Source organism: Rhea americana, unplaced genomic scaffold (genome assembly GCF_003343005.1).
Source record: "Rhea americana isolate MKP2758 unplaced genomic scaffold, rheAme1 scaffold_0, whole genome shotgun sequence".
Lineage (NCBI taxonomy): Eukaryota > Metazoa > Chordata > Aves > Rheiformes > Rheidae > Rhea > Rhea americana.
Genome location: NW_028185037.1, coordinates 11,269,339 through 11,288,303, shown reverse-complemented (window position 1 = coordinate 11,288,303; position 18,965 = coordinate 11,269,339). Strand labels below are relative to the sequence as shown.

General features: G+C 39.1%; 1 protein-coding gene across 6 annotated transcripts in view; it reads left to right on the top strand.

Annotated features, from left to right (window-relative positions):
- The window catches only part of ENPP2 (ectonucleotide pyrophosphatase/phosphodiesterase 2), a 58,668-nt gene that overhangs the window by 28,210 nt on the left and 11,493 nt on the right, over positions 1 to 18,965 (top strand). For 2 of the 6 annotated variants that reach the window (XM_085312876.1, XM_085312635.1), the window contains exons 12-19: positions 7,812 to 7,923; positions 9,272 to 9,397; positions 11,629 to 11,660; positions 12,458 to 12,585; positions 14,996 to 15,083; positions 15,221 to 15,308; positions 16,151 to 16,323; positions 16,613 to 16,664. In XM_085312876.1, the coding sequence (XP_085169002.1) occupies positions 7,812 to 7,923; positions 9,272 to 9,397; positions 11,629 to 11,660; positions 12,458 to 12,585; positions 14,996 to 15,083; positions 15,221 to 15,308; positions 16,151 to 16,323; positions 16,613 to 16,664 (799 nt within the window). Of the gene's footprint in view, positions 1 to 4,098; positions 4,255 to 7,811; positions 7,924 to 9,271; positions 9,398 to 11,628; positions 11,661 to 12,457; positions 12,586 to 14,995; positions 15,084 to 15,220; positions 15,309 to 16,150; positions 16,324 to 16,612; positions 16,665 to 18,773; positions 18,837 to 18,965 lie in introns of all 6 variants that reach the window. The other 4 variants (XM_085312550.1, XM_085312466.1, XM_085312787.1 and 1 more) reach the window with 4 other exon arrangements.

Genomic DNA, 18,965 nt, shown 5'->3' with positions numbered 1-18,965 from the left:
CTTCCCAAAAGTAATAAAAATATCATGTTGAAAATGTTGAAGGAAAAGGCAGAAAAGGAAAAAGGTTTCTTTAAAGCTGATATCCTGCAGTAGCCAAACTGATAATTCCAGTCTGTCATGAACTGTTAAAAATCTGCTATTTCTAGTTTCATATAGGCCCTACAGGGATTCAGGAAGTTCTGCCAATACTGTTCCCTTAGGACTGGACTGTTGAGTTTGGAAAATGTTTTGAAGCACCGTAAGGTATTTTAATGAAAACTTATGTTCAGAACACTACACTAGTTTAACCCCTTGTTTGAGCTTTCAGTAGCTGACTCAAAGTAATGAGTACCGCTTCCCTGCCAACGCTGAGCAGGTTACCAGCATTTAGACTATGCAGTTGTCTGGGATTTGTCAGAAGGGGAAACAAATTTTGTGCCCTGGTATCTCACTGCTTAGGGTGGCTGGGAGCTGAACATSTGGCAAAACTCTTCCAGTTTCAGTGCAAATGTCTGCCCTAGATCACAGTCATAAGATTTCAGGAYGTTGCAGATATGCCCTTTAAAGGGTAAAAAAAAAAAGTGTTTGTAAACCTTTGAAAACTGAGGAGGGTATCAGATACCTACCCTTTGAAAGGTGCTACAGCAGACTCCCAGAGCAGCCAGGTACCTRGCAGTAGTTTCTTACTTGCGTGCTTGAAACACCATATGGCACAGAAGGAAGGAGTCCTTGCTAAAGTGAGCAGTCTGAAGAGTCTTCCTAAGCTGGAGGATGCCACTGGCCACCTGCATATGTCTTAATGTGGTCGTTTGGCTCACAGCAGGAGAGATGACTGACTTGGTCAAGGAGGGTTTGGGGAATAAGGGTTCTCTGGTCCTGATACAGCTCAACAGTGCTTTAAAATTCCTCTTATTGAAATGTTACAAATACTATTTGTGCTTTATGACTGACAACTGTAATTTTATTTATCTGTAGACAACCACTTCCTTCTGAACAGAGTTGTGGGGCTCTTTCCATGGACTTAAAGGAGGCTGTGAAGATGACATTAAATTTGTTCTTTACATTTGAGCCTTTAACAAGCCAGTTAAGAGTCCAATGCTGAGTAATCTAGTTTCAGGTTAATTATAAGTGTCTAAAAAGTTCAAGGTATTTGTATCATCATAACAAAAGTCATGATAAAAGTAGAAAGCCCCCTAAGGCTCTTGTTGTTTGGGGATTCTTCTGGATGGTTATCTAAAGTTTGGCCTCTTGCAAGAAAATGCTTAGACTCATAGTAAGTGTGAATTAACAGCTGATGAAAGTTTTACAAATAAATTGATTTGTCATTTGTGTAAAACACAAGAAAAGCATGAAACTGACTTTTAGCAAATTGAAAACAGACAATTTAGTAGATCAGCGTATATGGGCTTACAGTTCAAACAGTGGCCATAACTTTGTGAATGGAAATTTAAATAAATGAGTACAGCTGTGTAAGGATACAGATGTTGAGATTCATTGAGGGGCCTGGTTTCAGGACAGAGAAGCTAGGAGGTATTTTATGCTGTATCTCTTTACACTTTGTCTTCAATATAATTTTTAGGAACTATAAAACTTGCATAAATCAGCTGGGAAGGAAGTCCTTAAAGGGATCCCTTTCAGCTGCTTGATACTGAGTGCATGATCTCCCTATGAAATCATTCTTTTCTTGTGTACAGCTGGCAGCAGTTAGACAGTTGGACTAGGCCTGACCACTTTTCTTCATCCAAGGGCAGATAAACAAAACAATAATGTTAGAAAACAATCTCTGTACAATTATCTGTTATATTTAAGATGGGCTTCTGATTTCTACTTTTAAACAGTAAATATCTTATCCTGAGCTTTTCTTGATGCATTTTACATCTTGAAATCCTCCAAATGTCTATTAGAGTACTCTGTTAGAGTCTTATTCCAAATAATGCTCTAAATGTATCTTAAATGTATAATCTTAAAGGTCTGCAGGGTTCACTGCTGATTATCTTCAGCTTCCAGTGACTTCAGCTGATGGCACTCAGAACTTCGCAGGACATACACAAGAACCTACGTGCAGAGTGCCTTAAAAGCTAGGAATAAAGTGAATTAGAAGCACTTAAACCTTATGGGTGAATTGCTAGTGTTGTTGATATAAATGRAATATAGGTTATGGCCAATGACCACTACAGGACTTTTCATGTCCTTTAGTATCGTGAGTTTCAATGTAAATGGAATTGGTTGTCCAAGTATGATTTTGATGAGACCTGAATAAACTCCTTAGGATGTATTTTTAGGAGGTTCCATTCTATTTTCAGGAACTGTTGATGGGAGTTATCGAATGTATGCTTGCTCTTGATTTACTTCTGCAAATTTTTTTCTTTCCCTCTGTGCTTCTGCGGTTGAACTCTGGTAGGTTGGTCTGTCTGGGTCAAGAAGCAGAGCTTTGGCTGGCTAGTTACTCTTGTGATGTTACAGTTCCCTTCTGTAAATGGGGAGGGATTCGTTTCCCTCCTCCGTAACTCTACTCTGACTCTTTTCAAGCAAGACTAAGATTTGGCTGGTTAATAAGAACTTGGCTTTTATTTTTTTTTCTCCAAGCTAACTTTTCGTTGGATATAAAATATTCTAGAAATATATTACTGTAAGAGCTCTAAAAACACGTCGAAAMCTGGCATTGCTAAGCCGTTCCCGCTGCTCCTCTAACACGCTGTCTGGAGACGACCATTTTTGGTGTTCAGAACTCCTGGGTTTCCTGCGCTCGTGTGTTTCTGGCATTGTGAAGCTCTGTCTGAGTTTATTCAGAGAGAGTAAAATGAGAATCCTTCCTTTCCCTGCTGCTCCTCTCATCAGGACTGCACAAAGCTTGAAGCGTTTTAAAAAAGAGAACTCTGGTGCTGCTTTATTAAAATGCCTTTCTGGAGAGAGACGAATGGGACTGGACTAGAATCTCCTTTCCAGCTGCTTGCCTTGGAAGCAATGAAACAGCATGGCAGATGGTAACATCCCCTTCCTTCCCCTTCCCTATTTACATAACTCTGTAACTGAACAACTGTGAGAAGCTGACTAAATACGTAGAAGTAAATATCATCATAAATCACCAACTCTTCTCAAGCCCTTTCGGCGCGCTCTGTTCTACTCGCCGTACCATAGTTACTCTACTGCCTCCCAGCAGGCTGCTTCTGTCGCTGCTTTCCTGAGCAGTGCTGAGTGACTCCAACTTGTGTTGAAGTCAATGGGAACTGTACAGTTAAAAGCATCAGTGAGTTAAATAATGGTATTTTTTCCCAGTCAAGTCTTAAAAAGGCTTTTTTACTTCTATAAGTCTATCTCAGTTATCTGTGCATTTTTGGGGAAAACCCCTGCAATATTACCCATATGAGATGCTTTACTGAAAATGCTAGGAGGTGCAGTTCTCAAATTACCCCCAAAAATGGTATAAGGCAGGTAGCAGTGCAGCTTTCTGATGCACTGCCACTAGTAAATATGCCCTGCCCAGTTGATTTGAAGGMATATAAGCTCCATGGACTGTAGTCCCTAGAGAGTGACTAGAGGGGCTCAGGTGATTTCATTGAGGTACATGRTCTGCACAGAATGGTGGCACTGACTAATGCTACTGATAAGGGTACCGAGAGTCACCGATTCAGGCAAAAAGTGTGTGGGAAACCYTGCAGAAAGTCATTCCTACTGGGCAGGTGCTAGTACTCGAACCATCAACAAAGTGAGATGTTTCATTCCCACTGCCCTTTCCTCCAAGACCTCATAAAATTGTCTGTAACGAACTTTACTTATATGGGTAGTCTTTCGGTAATAKTAGTGGATTAATACTTGATGAATAAAAAATAACCAAAACCAAATCTTTTCAAAAAACATAAGCCCCAGCTACCCTCTCCTGAAATACCAATTTCATTTGCTTTTTGCTATCTGCTCTCATAACTGCTATTCTGCTTTCAGTACAATTTGGTGGATTCCTCTTTAAAAAGAGATAGATCCTAAATTGTCCAAATGCCTAAAATTTTGAAGAGGCCACTGTATTTGTGCTTGAGGATTAGCTGACGTAGGTAGCCTTGCTATCTGATGTTAGTCAAGACGGGCTTTTTTTCTGAGTCCAGACATCTCTCCCCGCCAGTACAGGAGAGTAGTTATGGCTCCCCTCTTACTCCGCCTAAGAGACCTAAGAGAAAGCTTGCTCCTAAGAGGAGACAGGAAAGACCAGTTGCAGCTCCAAAGAAAAGAAGAAGAAAAGTACATAAAGTGGATCAATATGCTGCGCAAGCTCGCCGGAAGAAAGTAAGTTTACACGTGTTCCAAAACTTTATGGCAGAAGTGCCACCTTTTAGGCACTTCTCTGGCTTTATTTTTTCAACTTGGGAGTTCCCTCCATGCTTCAGGTTGGGACTTTGCAGACAGAACTTCTGTAAGTGTACTGAAGGACCCAAAGGAAAGCAGCTAAAAAGACCAAGTTTTCTAGGAACTGTTTTTCTTGTTTCAGACTCTGTTTGCTTTARGGAAACTCGTCTTAAAATCTCTTTTAAACCCAGCCATCAATTAGAGGCAATGCTGTATAAATCCCTGGGAAGATACTATCAGTGTTGCTAACCCTTGTGACCTATTATAAACTCTGCGATACTTGATAGCCTCCTTAACTCCCCAGCTCTTGAAAGTCTCATGATTTTTTGAGACTCTATCTCTAGCTGTCCTGTTTAAGGAGAAATCCTGAAAATGTGACTAACTAAAAGGAAAAGGAAAACTTTGGAAAGCTATTTTAAAAATAACTATTTGAAAGCCAATTTGTGGTTTTGGAGGCAAGGGATTCTTGATTACATGATTTCTGAATGACAGATTGCAGCTAAMGTGTACAGTGATGTAGAAGTCTATTTTCACAAGAAAAATGTCAATGGGAAATCGCTTCATCGGAAAAAGATGAAAATGGAGGAAAAGGGTATTCTTTAGTGTACTGCCTTTCTCCACCTGRCACTAATTAATATATTTAGAGGGGTTAATAGGCAATTTCTGTATTCTTTTCGTTTAGGAATTTTAACTAAACAGTTTAAAAAGTTGTAAAATAAGCAACCTAAATGCTTCTCCTTTAGGCTTCAAACAAAACCCTTGACTTTTCACTGTATTTTGTAAGAGGCCATAGACAGTCTTCTCAATAGGTTTGTGTGGTGTGTTTTAACTTGTTGCACATATTGTAAAGATTCAGCTTAAAATAGTTATTCTGACCCATTCTGAGCTCAGCCTKCAAGAAAATTGTCAGGTATAAGAAAACGGAAAAATCTCAGAGTACTTTTAACACTGATTTACCCGAGAGAAGAACTGATAACTGCTATGGACAATATTGCCCTTATTCATTAATTTGCCTGGCAAGTTATATCTCTCTAGTATTAAGTATTTAAATGTCTTGTAACATTCCTCCTGATGTGAGCACATGTGATTTTTTTATTTCTTTTTCTGAATGAGAAGTTTATCCAAACTTCTTATCCCTTTTAGAACTCTTCATGAAAAGTCAACTGTGAATTTATCACTAGGATTTCAGAAAAAAAATCCCACTGTTACAAATGATAACATCACGTATGCAAGTTGATCTTTTGATACTGTTTAAGAGCAACAGAATGTAGTATAGACCAGGATCCTACAAAGGAAAGAAAAAGAGGATATAGTAAAATTCATTCTTGCTCCAAATCAAGCTTCTTCCAAAGAAAAACTCAGGAGAGAATCTAATTATGGTCTGCACGTCTTGCATCCCATATCCAATGCTTTCATAGTAATACCAATTCCTTCTTCTAGTATCATCTCAGATATCCATGCATCTTCAAAGAAGAAATGCTTCTGTACAGTTTCCCAAGGTCCTGAGATTAACATATAGTTGAGGAAAGGTACATGCCAGAGTTTTATTTGTTCACTAGTAATTCTTTGGAAGTTGCATTTGGGAAAGCACGTGACCTGTGAAAACAGCACGTGAGCAGAAATCATCCTTGCCTGAATATGCAACATACAGCTGACTTTACCCTGTAGTGACCATTTGGGGGAAAAAAATTGAATTCAGGATGGAAAAATAAAAGATAGCTAGGATTTAAAAATTGGAGAGAGAAAGAATGCAGKGAGATGAAGGAATATGAGTGAGGGCCTTTCTCTGAGCTGCGTTGAACAAAGGTTGTAGAAACGGCAGAGTTGGAATATTTTGTGGCTTGCTTGTGTGAGCTTTTTGTTTAAGAACAGGATTTTTCATTTGCATTGACTTACTTTGAGTTTCAAAAGCATCTCTGCAGACCTACAGATTGGTGAAGGGAGCAGCTAAACAAATTAACATCACTCGTGAATCCCTGAAATCTCTGTAAATGTTCTTTTCTTATGAAATAAGCCTCAAGCTTGCTGACAAAAGTAAGCGTTAATGGGAAATCCATCTGGATTTCCATTTTTCCTGAATAAGATTTGGATTCTGAGGAAAAAGTTATCTTTCTTTATGTGATTGATGTTATATAGATAGAGTTTCAAAAAATTGAATTCCCATTCATTGAAAAAAATCTCATTATTTGACTGTGAGAGAGTGCTGAAACATGATTTTCTTGTAGCTGTATTTTCTTCTTTTTATTCTAAACTCAGAATATTTCATGGCTGTAACAACAACTACTTAGGCTTTCCTGAATCAAAATATTTCAAAATCTCACTCTGTGCCCAAACCACTACCATGTATTGCAGAAATTGTTCTTATTCTCCACTGTGATTGCATCTCCTGTGAGCAGTTTTTTCAGGTTGTTGCAGTGCCACATGGGAGATGACACTTCTGGTGTCATCTTCTAAATTTTCAGGCTCAAATATAATCCCTTGACAGAGAGAGAATTTCTGAACCTTGTCGCTTGGGGTCATATTCAAGTAGTGTTTGCTTTTTCTTCTCAGAAAATTCTGCTAAAATCTAGTTTTTCTCATCCAAAATTTATTAGCATTCTGTTTTTTTCACYGGGAGAAAGTTTTGTTCCAGATACTTGGACCAGCCAAATCAAACAGAAGTGAGGAGGAAGTCAGCATACTGTGACAAGAAGTGTTTTCTTCTCAAAACCAAAACAAAATCCATGTCCTCGCTTAAAATCTTGCTTTAAAATGTTTCCCTTCTCTGTGCCTTCTGGTAAAAATATTTCGTTCTCTTATGGCTGAAAACAGAATCCTGTTAGCATATTTTAGTGTTTTCTGGTTTGTTTCTTAATGAAAAAGAAACTTAAATTAGGAAATCCCAGTACTGTGTCCATGACTTCTAGGGCCTGCTGACAATTTTGCCGAACTGAGATGTTGGAAACGTGGCTTTAGGGTGGATGAATGCCTCCCTTTGAGCCCCCCGTTCTGCTGAGGTCAAGTAACTTGCGTGTAGTCATCCTAGTGTCAGATATCTTTTGAAGTGAATTTTAGTGCCTTAGGATGTGAATCCTGAGTCAAAAGCTTCATTTCATGTCCATGTTTGGACTATACTCTTCAGATAAGACAGTCATTTAAACGCAGAGTTCTTTATATAGAAGAAACAAACCAAATCCCAAAGTCATGCGTTTTTCTAATTTATTGGTACTTGGTTTTACCAAATATACAAGGGTCCTTGGGAGGCCTAGGAGCAGCTAAAAGATGGTGTTTTGCTGTCCTGTGACAGCTTCCCAGCATGGCTTTCTCAGGAGGAAATCATGGTGTGGATATAGAAAAGGAAAATATGAATTGTCAGTGTAACAGCTCAGCCAAGGCTTTGCCTCTTGACCTGGATGGTTATCCTATCAAAGTTTTGCCAAAGGACCTCCGTTTGTACTAAAAAGGGGAACACTGCAGTGACAGTGGTAACTTTTTTTCTGTTGTGTGTATTTGTACAGATGATGGTAAACCCCCTGAGGGAGATCGACAAGACAGTTGGACAACTCATGGATGGACTGAAACAGTTGAAACTACACCGATGTGTCAATGTCATATTTGTTGGTGATCATGGTAAGATAAAAATATGTTCTTTATTGCCATAGCAATGCTTGAGCAATATAGCTGTACATATAATGGGTAGCCTAAATGAAAGTTCCATTTAAGATATTTTTGTGATGATTATTCTAGAAGGTTAAGTCCTAAAACACAACCRGTTGGTGTAGACTCACAGTTCAACTCTCCTGTTAATTTTTGCTGGGRTAAACTTCTCTTTAATTTCAATGATCTTTATTTAGAGCTTTTCAAAGCTTGCCATTTTGGATGTCATGTTCAAGTGCATCTCTCCCAGCAGATATTGGAAGGCTATAATACGTCTTGAGTGTTCTTCTTTTTTTTGAGGCAGCCTTCATGGGAGAAAACAATTTAGTAGTCTTGTTCACTTTTTCATGAGGGGAGGAGTGGAGCTTTGGAGCAAAACATCTCCATRGCAATTAATGGGACAAGCTGTCTTAGCAGGAGAAAGAGTGGAATGTATATGAGGAACTGTGTCTGCTTGGATGGAGAAAGTCATCAAAATAATGGAGGAAGGAGGAAAAGGGACAAAAGATATCTAGGGGACAGATCCTAGTCCTACTAAAAGCARCTATATGATTTGGTAGGTCCTACTCTTCCAGAAATTGGAAGAAACATTTTCATGAGAAGAAATAGTAAATGCTAGTAAAGAAACAGGAAAAAYAGGAAAACAAGAAAAAGAAAGTTTTGGTGGCATATCCAATGTTCACAAATTAATAAGACACTAATCTTTTGTTCTGTTCAGACCTTTGCTTTTGAAAATCTCRCAAGATATGCTAGAGTAACAATAAAATGGAATATGCCTCCTGTCTGGATGTGGGAAGAGAAGGATATGAGACAGGACAAATTTACAGAGGAGGTAGTTTTGTGCTGAGAACTGGACTGTGCCTGTCATTACATTCCTCCAAGCCACACACTAGGAGAGAAGTGTTTATCTGTGGCTAGCTTAGAATAGGCCACTAACGGGCAATACCTTTTCTGTGGGACTTCTCTTTAAATCTTTTGTTTAAAAGAAAAGAATCCCCAAAGATGTATACTAAACTAGAAACACACTTTGATTTTTCCACGAGTTTAATTTGGAGATGTGACAGTGCACACACAGTAAATGTGGTGACTGTTTCTACAGACTGGTATCTCTCTCATGTAGGCAAGTGTTAAAAGCATCTAATTTGGCTCCTACCAGTGTTGGAGTATCCTCCAATATTGGAATTAGATGACTGGAAAGAAGAGAAATAGAATTAGTTAACAAAATGAAAAGAATGCATAAAATAGTCTGAGATCTCTTGCGTGCTGTTTTGAAAACAGGTTCATTTTCAAGCTGGATTAATTCTGCATTTTTCTTCTGCAGGAATGGAAGACACTACTTGTGAAAGAACTGAATTTTTAAGCAACTATCTGACTAATGTGGAAGATATTATTTTGTTGCCTGGATCTTTAGGGCGAATTCGCCCTAGGTCTAGCAGTAATCTGAAATGTAAGTTAATGTAATCATGCTATTTATGTCCTGAAAACTAGATCTCATCCTCTCCTTAGGCCAATGTTGCCCGAAGGGTGTACGTTTTCAAGGTGTAGATGGGACATTAAGAGGCAAGATGGCTTAGGACTGGCTGCTCTTCACCTTTCTGTTAGTGAAAACAGGACCTGAGGGATGTAAAAAGAGTCTTTTGTCTGTTCTGACCTAGTGGATTAAGTGAATTGTTCATTCTGAATTCAATAACTTCTTCATACTGAATGCCATGAATGAGGAGCAGAGTGGGTTGCTAAATAGCTAAGATGGGCTGGAGATATTGAAGAATATAAGTAAACACTATAAAGTGTGCATTTGAGCCAAGGGGGACAGKTAACTTACTGCCTTATTGTGTTACACCATTAAAACCTCATCCTGACTTGGCGTTTGAGATGAACTGATCTTATATGGGAGATCTGAGCACTCTGTCAGGTGTCCTCTGGTGAGGCTAATTGTGATTTATGACATTACTGCCCCCAGCTACCCTGACSACTCTGCTGAGGATCACCACCTCCAGGGCAGCGGCAGCAGGATGGGGCTTGTACCAGCACTTTGGGTGCTCTGCTTCAGTGTAGCAGTGCAAATCAGGCTTTGCTGGCAATTTAAGCTACCATGCAAACTGTGAAACTCAAAAGCTAAATCATAAATAGCCACATTTTTGCAAAGTATACTGCAAGGATGCTAGCTTTTGTAGGAGAGGACTTGCAGATAGCAGGGACAGCCAACTGACTCCTCATGATACTTTGGATATACTTTGGYTGAAGACAGATTTTTACAAACAGTTAAGTTTTGAGGATTAGAGATTTTTAGAATGATAAAAGAAACCTTAAAAATGTGATTTTTATTTACTATAATGTAATTTATCTGGATATTTATACTCCAGGAATATAGCATGTGTGTTTAAAGATCTGTTAAAAACGGAACATAAAAACAGAACGTATGAAACTCACTGGACTAACATAGAATCATAGAATCGGTAAGGTTGGAAGGGACCTCTGGAGATCATCTAGTCCAACCCCCTGCTCAAGCAGGGTAACCGAGAGCATGTTAGACAAGGTTGCATTCAAGCGGGCCTTGAATGTCTCCAGACTGAATTCCTGCTCTTCGGAGTCTACTGAAAATTTATATTTCAGTTCTTCTGAGAAGATTTTTTTAAAGAACTTTCAATCCTTGAATTCCTGAATTGCTGAGCAAAATTAGTTTTCTTTGGAGGATGAATGGCAATGTCTTCCAAAAAGATCAGCTAGACTGACTGACCTCTGAGTCATACCTCTGGTTTCCCTGCAACACCATTCTCCTCTTTTGGCTTCTGTCTCCAGCTTCCTAGTCCGAATATTTGCAATTGCCTACAAAAGAACAATGTGAACATAGAATGAAGAAGCATATTTCTTGGTCTCAGAACTGGAGCTTGGCTCATTAAATGGCAAACCACCACCTGTTTTCTTCCTCTGCCATTTTCCTATTTCCTAGTACTGCCCCAAGGCTCATAGGCACACCTTTGAAATAGGTTCAATAGATTTGGGATTCAGTAGAGCTCAAGCTAAGCAAGATCATGCCTTAAGCAATCAAAAAAGWATTAAGAAAGATGGTACCATATTTTCTTTTAGCCAGCTCTTTCTCTCTAGACTGAAAAATGCTCTTTCTTTACCCTGGAAGAAGTCGGAGTTAGCATTGGCTACTGTTGGATTGAGTTTTCCTGCATCTTGCATAGACTTTTAATAATTCTAAGGCTTATCCAGAATATTTCACTGCTGCTTTTCACTTACTCTGTAGTAGCTTACTGCAACAGGTGTAATGCTAAAAAAGACAAAAAAATGAACATATTATTGTTTCTAAGAAAGTGCATTGTTGTGTTCAAATGTATTTTCAGAATATTTTGGGGGTGGTTCTATGTTTTAAAAGGAAGCAGACATCATAGTTGGAATGTCTTTAAAAAGTAGAATAAACATTAACATTAATCAGAAAACACTGAACAACATACAACATTACTTGAGCAACAAATACTAACTGAAGGGAACACAGTTATATTTTAATTCATATTGAGAATGTCCTATCTGATATACTGTGTATTTCTAGTAACGATCAGCCACGTTTTAAGAGGAACACTTTTTGTAATATTACATTCTTACCTTGTAATTCATTCAGCAGATGGTTCACCTTTTGATACCTTCATCTTTTTTTTTAAATTTTCTTAACAGATGACCCTAAAGTGATTGTTGCCAACCTTACAGTAAGTATTTTTTGCTAAGATGTATGTCTATAGTGCACCGCTCACCTCACACCTTAATTTGGGACATAATTTGGCATTCCCTGCTCACTCTTTAGGCAGGAAAACCAATCATTAGTGCGAATAAAGAGTGTTAAATGGGGCCCTTCATGAGTAGAGATTAATGTTTGTCATGAATTCCACTGTCTGCTACTGCAGTAGCTTTTATAACCTTTTTGGGTAGTGCAGAGCCAGAATCTCCCTGACCGTCCTGACTCCCTGAATTGAGTCTATTTATTCGTTCCCTCAGAAATGGAAAGTAATCTTTTAGGGTAAATATTTTACTAGCACTTTGAAGATGCTGGAAAAGTTCATTTGATAGCTCTCAACTATAACCCCGTCTTTAATGAAAAAAAATGTTTAAAATAAATCCTGATTTTTATCAAATTTAGTAACTGGACTGGTTTAAATATACATGTATACAAGATGATTTTCAGCGTTCAGCTTTTGTTTGAGATTTAAGCCTTGGTCGAATTAGAACAAAGTTATTCACCTGTGAGTGAAATGTGACGTTTTGCACGATGCTTTTAAAAAGACTGTCATGAGAACGCAGTTTTCCAAATACATCTTGGAATGACGCCCTGCGCACTGGCCTTGCACAGATGCTGCGCAGACCGGGCTGTGCGGGGTGGTGTGCTTGTACACGTTGTTTTCGGGGCATCGCCAGTAATGCGTTCGGCAGCTTGATTTATGCAGTCGAAGGTTACGTGTTCCTTGCATCTCGCTGACGACAACGCTGTTTGTAACCACTTCGTTTTCAGTGTAGAAAGCCAGACCAGCACTTTAAGCCTTACTTGAAGCAGCACCTTCCTAAACGCTTGCACTACGCTTACAACCGAAGAATTGAGGAGGTCCATTTACTGGTGGATCGCAAATGGCACGTGGCAAGGTAAAACTGCTGCTTATGCTTTTAGCCTCATTTTCACCCTGTTTTTCTGAGGAAATAAGGCCTCTGGGGCTGCACTGCCTGTCAGCATCCCCCGCCTGCTGCYGGGGGTCAAGGAGAGTTTTGGAGTCCTGGTGAGGATCAATCATGTTTGGAGCAGGGGAGGCTGTCTCAAAACAGGACGTTTTTGTAAAGCTTAGGAAAGTCAGTAGTGGGACAGAGCAGGGAAGCACAGATTAGTTCCCCCAAATGGCTGTGTACTTTTTAACTGATTAGCTCCATATACTCCTCACATGTATTTTAGCTTACCAGCTCATTTATTAAGGTGCAAGTATATTCCAGCTGGGAACTAGGGAATGCAGGAGGAAGTGGAAGGCACGCGTGACTAGGGAAGGTCTGGGAAATGGGGCTGAGTGGTGGAATGGGTAAATGGAAGGAAAAGGCAGATAGTGGGAGGGTGGCAGAGTGGCTAAAAGCCTGAGAGTATGTGGGAGAGCCTGGGAGTGTTACAGGACGGCAATCGTCCTGCAAACCAGAGAGTGCTGGAATCCAGGATGCTTCAGTTCAGCTGCTCAGTGAAGACCCTGGTTTGGTTTGTTCTTCCCCAATTGCCTCTGAATATTCAGTTGTAAAATATGAGCAATTTTTTATAATCTTAGTTAGTTAGTAACTGATTTAGGAAAAGCAAGTCAGTACATAAATGTACCAAGTAAACAGAAGCAGAATAGYCTCTGTTTATGAATTGCACACTCTTTTCTAATTTAATATATATTCTTTTTGTCCCTTTGATCATTTGACATATGTTGTATGTTAGAGCTTAAGAATGGCCAGGTCTTTAATCGTAAAGTTGACTGCATGGTTCTTGGAGGACGACACAGATTTGGCTCATAGTATTGTGTTATGGGCTTTAAATTATGGTAGTTTCCTTTGCCTGTATTGCTGCCAGGCAAACACCCAGTGTGTTGTAAGTGCCTTTTGACATCTGTGCTTATCTTCCCGTGAATTACGCAAGGATCGTGCTGCTGAAGCAGTGAATGAGAAACCCCAATTGCTGCCTTGCATAACTCCACTAGATTTTGGCTATTTTCCTTGTACAGTTTCTGTGGTTAGGGTTCAAGTACATTTCAGAGAATTAGACTCTTGAGTTTTAGGCCTATAAAATTTTTAGTTTTAAGAATTTTACTGGCACTGACTGGATGGAAGTGGAGTACCCAAGCTGATTTACATTAGCTATTTTTCTTATTATTCATCTCAAGCTTTCTTTGGCTTATTTACTGACAATATTTTCCGAAATCTGGTTCACCATAAACCATTTGCTAATATAACTGTAAGTCACTGCGTGTTTGTAGCCAAGAAGAGGTTAGTTCTAGAGTTTATTGTTGTAACTCCAGTAATTTACAAGGTCAAAATCAAACTTTGGCTGAGCATCRATTTAATAAGGATGGTTACATAGTAACCATAGTAACCTGCAGGCGAATCTAGTCCACTGTGTGGATTRCATATATATTTCCTGTCTTTCTCAAAACGAAATATAAAAAAGTTCTCTGCAACAAGCTGTTAATTATCATTCCTATGACACAGTACTTATTTTTTCRGATATTTTTCTTCATTGCAATCTTTCTCTTCTTTTCCTTCTCCAGTTTTTCTCTTTCTTCCAGCTTTGTTGCTGTTCTCACTCTCTCTCTCTCTTTTTTAATTTTRTATTTTTTTTAGTGAGCGGAGGGCAAACAGGTGAAAGGCCTTTAAAGCATTGCTATTTGTACAACGTTTGCAAAATTTACAGCATTGCAGTGTTACTGAAGTGCTTTCTTAGAAGCACCTATTGACCTTTTACTGATTGGGAGAATATGATCCTAAATACCTCTAGTTTGCAGGACACAATATGATACAAGAGGGTCTGCTAAAACAAGTAAACACGTTGAAGTTGTTATCAATGGATAAGAGCCGGCTTTTAGGTTTGCACCCCCATATACTGGAAACACGGGGAGAAGCCAATCTTTGGGGAAGAGAGTAGTGAAACTGAATATCCTGCTGAGAGACCACAGCTAAAACGATGATCCGCCTGCATAACCAGCGCCACTGCCCCCCTCGGAGTTTCGCCGCGCTGACACCTCTGCTTCTTGTCCTCGTCGGCGGCGAGAGTCGCTCTGCTGCACTTGCTTGCGGGGAGAGCTGCGGTCGTGAAGTCCGGCCACATCCTTTAGAGTGAAGCTGCAGCGAAACCGAGACGTGGCTTTGCGATGCCTGTGTTTAACGAGGGGGTTGTCAGACGAGCCTGCGCGCCCCTCTCGCGAAAGAAAGACGAGCAACTCGCTGCCTTYGAAATCCTGTCCCTCCTACCCCAAAAGTGCGTTGCTCGGACAGCTGCCCTACCTACGAGCCTGAGAAATTCACTAATGCTTTTTCCATTTAGGAAAGCTGTGGATGTTTACAAGAAGCCGACAGGAAAATGTTTCTTYCATGGAGACCATGGCTATGACAACAAGATAAACAGCATGCAGGTATGAGCAGTGCAGTAACCTTTATGGGTGGGTGATTGGTGGCAGAAGAAATCAGAGGTCTCTGAAATGTAAATATTCACTGAAAAAAATCTACCGTTTAACTCTCTTCTTTTGTATTCTTCTCTTTTTTTCTAAAGACTGTCTTTATAGGTTACGGCCCTACATTTAAATACAAGACCAAAGTACCTCCTTTTGAAAATATTGAACTTTACAATGTCATGTGTGGTAAGCTACCTGCTGGATGAATTGTGAAAGAAGCATGATGCTTTAGCTAACGGGGCTCTCAGGGATCCATGTAGGCACACAAGAGATCATGTCCTCACTCCTTCCCTGTATCCTGTCCCTATTCCCTCCTTCCCAGGCACTCATCCTTTGGCTGGGAGGGTTTGTCCTAATCGAGCTATTGACCAATAAAGGGCATTAACATAATTTTGCTGCTTGCAGCTTGGCAAATATGCTGCTGTCTGTGCTTCGTTAGTCTAGGAAGGTGACTTGAATCCAAAGATTGCTTCCGCACCTGCATGTCTCATGAAGCAGCTCAGGGGCAACACTTAGTTTCCTACCATTTCCTGATATGGTTTTGTTGTACTCTTGCAAGTGAAGTAGAGTTTGATGATGTATGYAGATGTGGATTATGATCTTTTTTTAAGACTGATTTCCCAGGGGATAAAACTTTCAATCTGAAGGTGTAATTCACTCATTTAAGTTTTTTAAAAGCATGAAATACCAAAAAAGAGGTAACTATCCCTTATCTGTAAAGCTGGTGACTAGTAACTCTGTGTTCCAGATGGTTGGTGTGAAGGTCACTAAATTGCCTACAGGTTTACACTGTAACCCAGAGAAGTAGTATAATAAAGCTGTTTTCTAAAATYTTCATGCAAAWTAACCTTTTTGTCATTAAGACTACYGTACTACTCAGGCAGGGCATTTTGGTTACATAAAAAGCATTTATTAGCRTGTCATAGATGTAAAGACTGTTACAGATAAATTGCTTAGCTCAGTAGAGATGTTACTGAATACATATATTTGCAATCTAACCATCATTCATTTGTTTGATGTTTTTACAGATTTGCTTGCATTAAAGCCTGCTCCCAATAATGGAACTCATGGAAGTTTAAATCACTTGCTGAGAGCCAATGTTTATAAACCCACTGTACCAGATGAAGTTGCTAAACCACTCTATCCTGTAGCTCTTCCTTCTGCACCAGATTTTGATATAGGATGTACATGTGATGACAAGGTAGATGTTTAGAATCTGCTGATACTTCTACTATAAGCAGTTAATGGCTTAGTAAAGTTATAGCCATGTTATCATATTTTAGAGGGCTTGATCTGTAAGAATTCCCCAGATCCTTCCTATGAAGTGTTCTGTGCCCTTTTGAAACAATTAATGCTTCTTGTAAAACAAGAAACAAAGAAATTGTCAGTGTTTTATAGCACTAGTTTTGTTTTGCTGGATACCTAGTAAAACAAGATGTCAGAATGCTCCAGTGATCCTAATCTTGTTCCTTTTTTTTTCTATTCTTGAGAAGAACAAGTTGGATGAACTCAATAAGCGCTTTCACATCAAAGGAACAGAAGGTAAGAACCTGGTGACTCAGTTAATAAAAATGATTTTTGTTTCCTTTGCAAGTTAGACTGTATCACTAACAGCAGAGAAGCACCTATTTTGTTTTCATTAATGTTGTGTAGTACACTATCCTTTCAAATAACTGTCAAAATAGTACACAGGCATAAGACAAAGTGCTGCTCAAGTGAGGAAATGCATGCTGTCTTTTGCGATAACCAGGGCCAAAGTATCACTCAATGTGATACAAGCTTTAGATCTTGCTTTCCGTCASCATTTGGAGGTCTCATCTCTGTTGTGGAAAGGGAGAAGAAAGGAAAGGAGAGGAAGTGTGAGACAGTGTGCTGTTCAATCACAAGCAATAGATGAGGTAAAAAGGAACAAATGTCATGTTTGCACACTTGTTTACCAGTGATGTTCAGTCTTGGGTTTCACTTGGTCASCAGTAAAAAGGACTGTGCAGTTCCTTTGACAATCTGACTCTGACTGGCTTCATAACACTTGGTTTTAGGCTGCAGGTTATTCACTAAACTCGTTCAATAAACAAACACACAATTACTTTGCTGGTTCCGAGATGCTAAGGCCGATTTGGTCCCTCATCAGCATTTAGGTCAATGTTTCTTCCAGAAAAAGCATCCTCTGCTGTCTTGGAGGTGAGTTCCTGTGCCCTCTCTGCCCCGTGGCAGCATCAGAGTTTGTGTGGCTGCACTGTCACCCAGGGTGTTGGGCCAGGTTAAAACTCAGAGGCCAGAGAAGAGGGGATGGGAATTGCTTCTGGGAGCACCAAAGCACAGCTTTTCTTCTTGCCGTTGTGCTCCAGCTCAGCACAATAATTATAGCGTTCCCCTCTTGCAACTTAGCAAATTCTCAAGCTTTGAGTTTAGACGTGGACTTGACGTACTTCACATGGATAAGGAGATTTAAAAAGAAAAGAATTCTCATCAAGCTGTTGCTACTTCAATTTTACTACAGTGAACTGGTAATACAGCCAAACCTTTAGTTTCTATGGGTGAAACTATTCCTTTTTTTCCCCCTGCAAGTTTAATTGCCTTTTTGCAGCTTCTCTCAAAACATAAAGTGCCAGATGAGCCATGTAAAATTTGTTGACATTTTTATTACATGGATCGTACTGCAATAACTTACTAAGCTTGTGTTCATACTGAAGAGAGAGAGAGAGAGAGAGAGAGAGAGAGAGAAGCCACTACTTTTTGTAAAGGATCAAATGCATTGTGTAAGATAAAGTCTTTCATAGGCTTTCATCTTGTTAAACTGATTTTTTCAGTTAGTGAAGAGTTATTTTCTGCTGTGACAGTTTCTGGCAATGGGAAAAAAAATCAGCATTGTGCTCCTAGATGTCTCAACAGCTTTGTTTTGCTATCAGTTCTGATGCTTTTTCACTTCAGTAGTATAAAATTAGTATTTTTGTTGGCATTTAAGAAGCAACATTTAAATCAATTGCAGATGTTTATCTGTAAGTTGTTTATGAACTAGAATTAAGTGCCTCTTCTTTAAACAATAAACAATTCTAATACATACAAGTTAGTCTGTTGTATTTTATGACAGACTTTTGCACATGTTCCTGTATCTTCCTGCATTTAGTCAGTAATTCTCTTCTTTCTTATTGTGAACCATGCATCTTTAGCTGATGTTGTTATTCACAAACATAAGAAAAATATTCCTTCCGCTTCTCTTTAATAAAGGAAGTACATGACTTTTTTTTTTTTTTTTTTAAGACAAGGCTTGCTCTACTTTTCTTTCCCCATGTCCTATAAAAATATACTCTAGCTGGAGTCAAACACTAATAAACATGCCTTTTTCTTCAAGATGAAATTCCTATCAGTAAATAGTGTTAGGCACTTACCTTGTTTCTATTTTTGATTTCCAAATGAATCATGCAGCACAAGGGAAGATTTGCCAGGAAATTTGTTTGTCTTCTTTTTGGTTTTAATGATCTTTTTGTCTTTCTGTAAGCAAACTTACTTGAGGTAGCTAGTGATATTTAACCATATCATGCCTCCAGTACAAAAGACGAGCAAGTTTTGCAGAGTTGAAGATGTCTTTTTGGAGCTAAAGTTAGGAAAAGTTTTTTTTTTCTTTTTTCTTTTCTTTCATGTTACTGACAGAAAATAGTGCATCAGCCTTAGAATATCATCTTCATCAATCAAGTGGAAAAGAAAATTGTTTCAGTGAGTGAGCAATTTTGCCTTCCTTTTGTGGGGGACTTCCTGCTGTACAGAAAACAGAGGAAGGAGAGAAAGTTTGGAGTGATAAGATAGAGTTTGGATTAAAGCTACAAAAAAAGTATTTTTCACCTT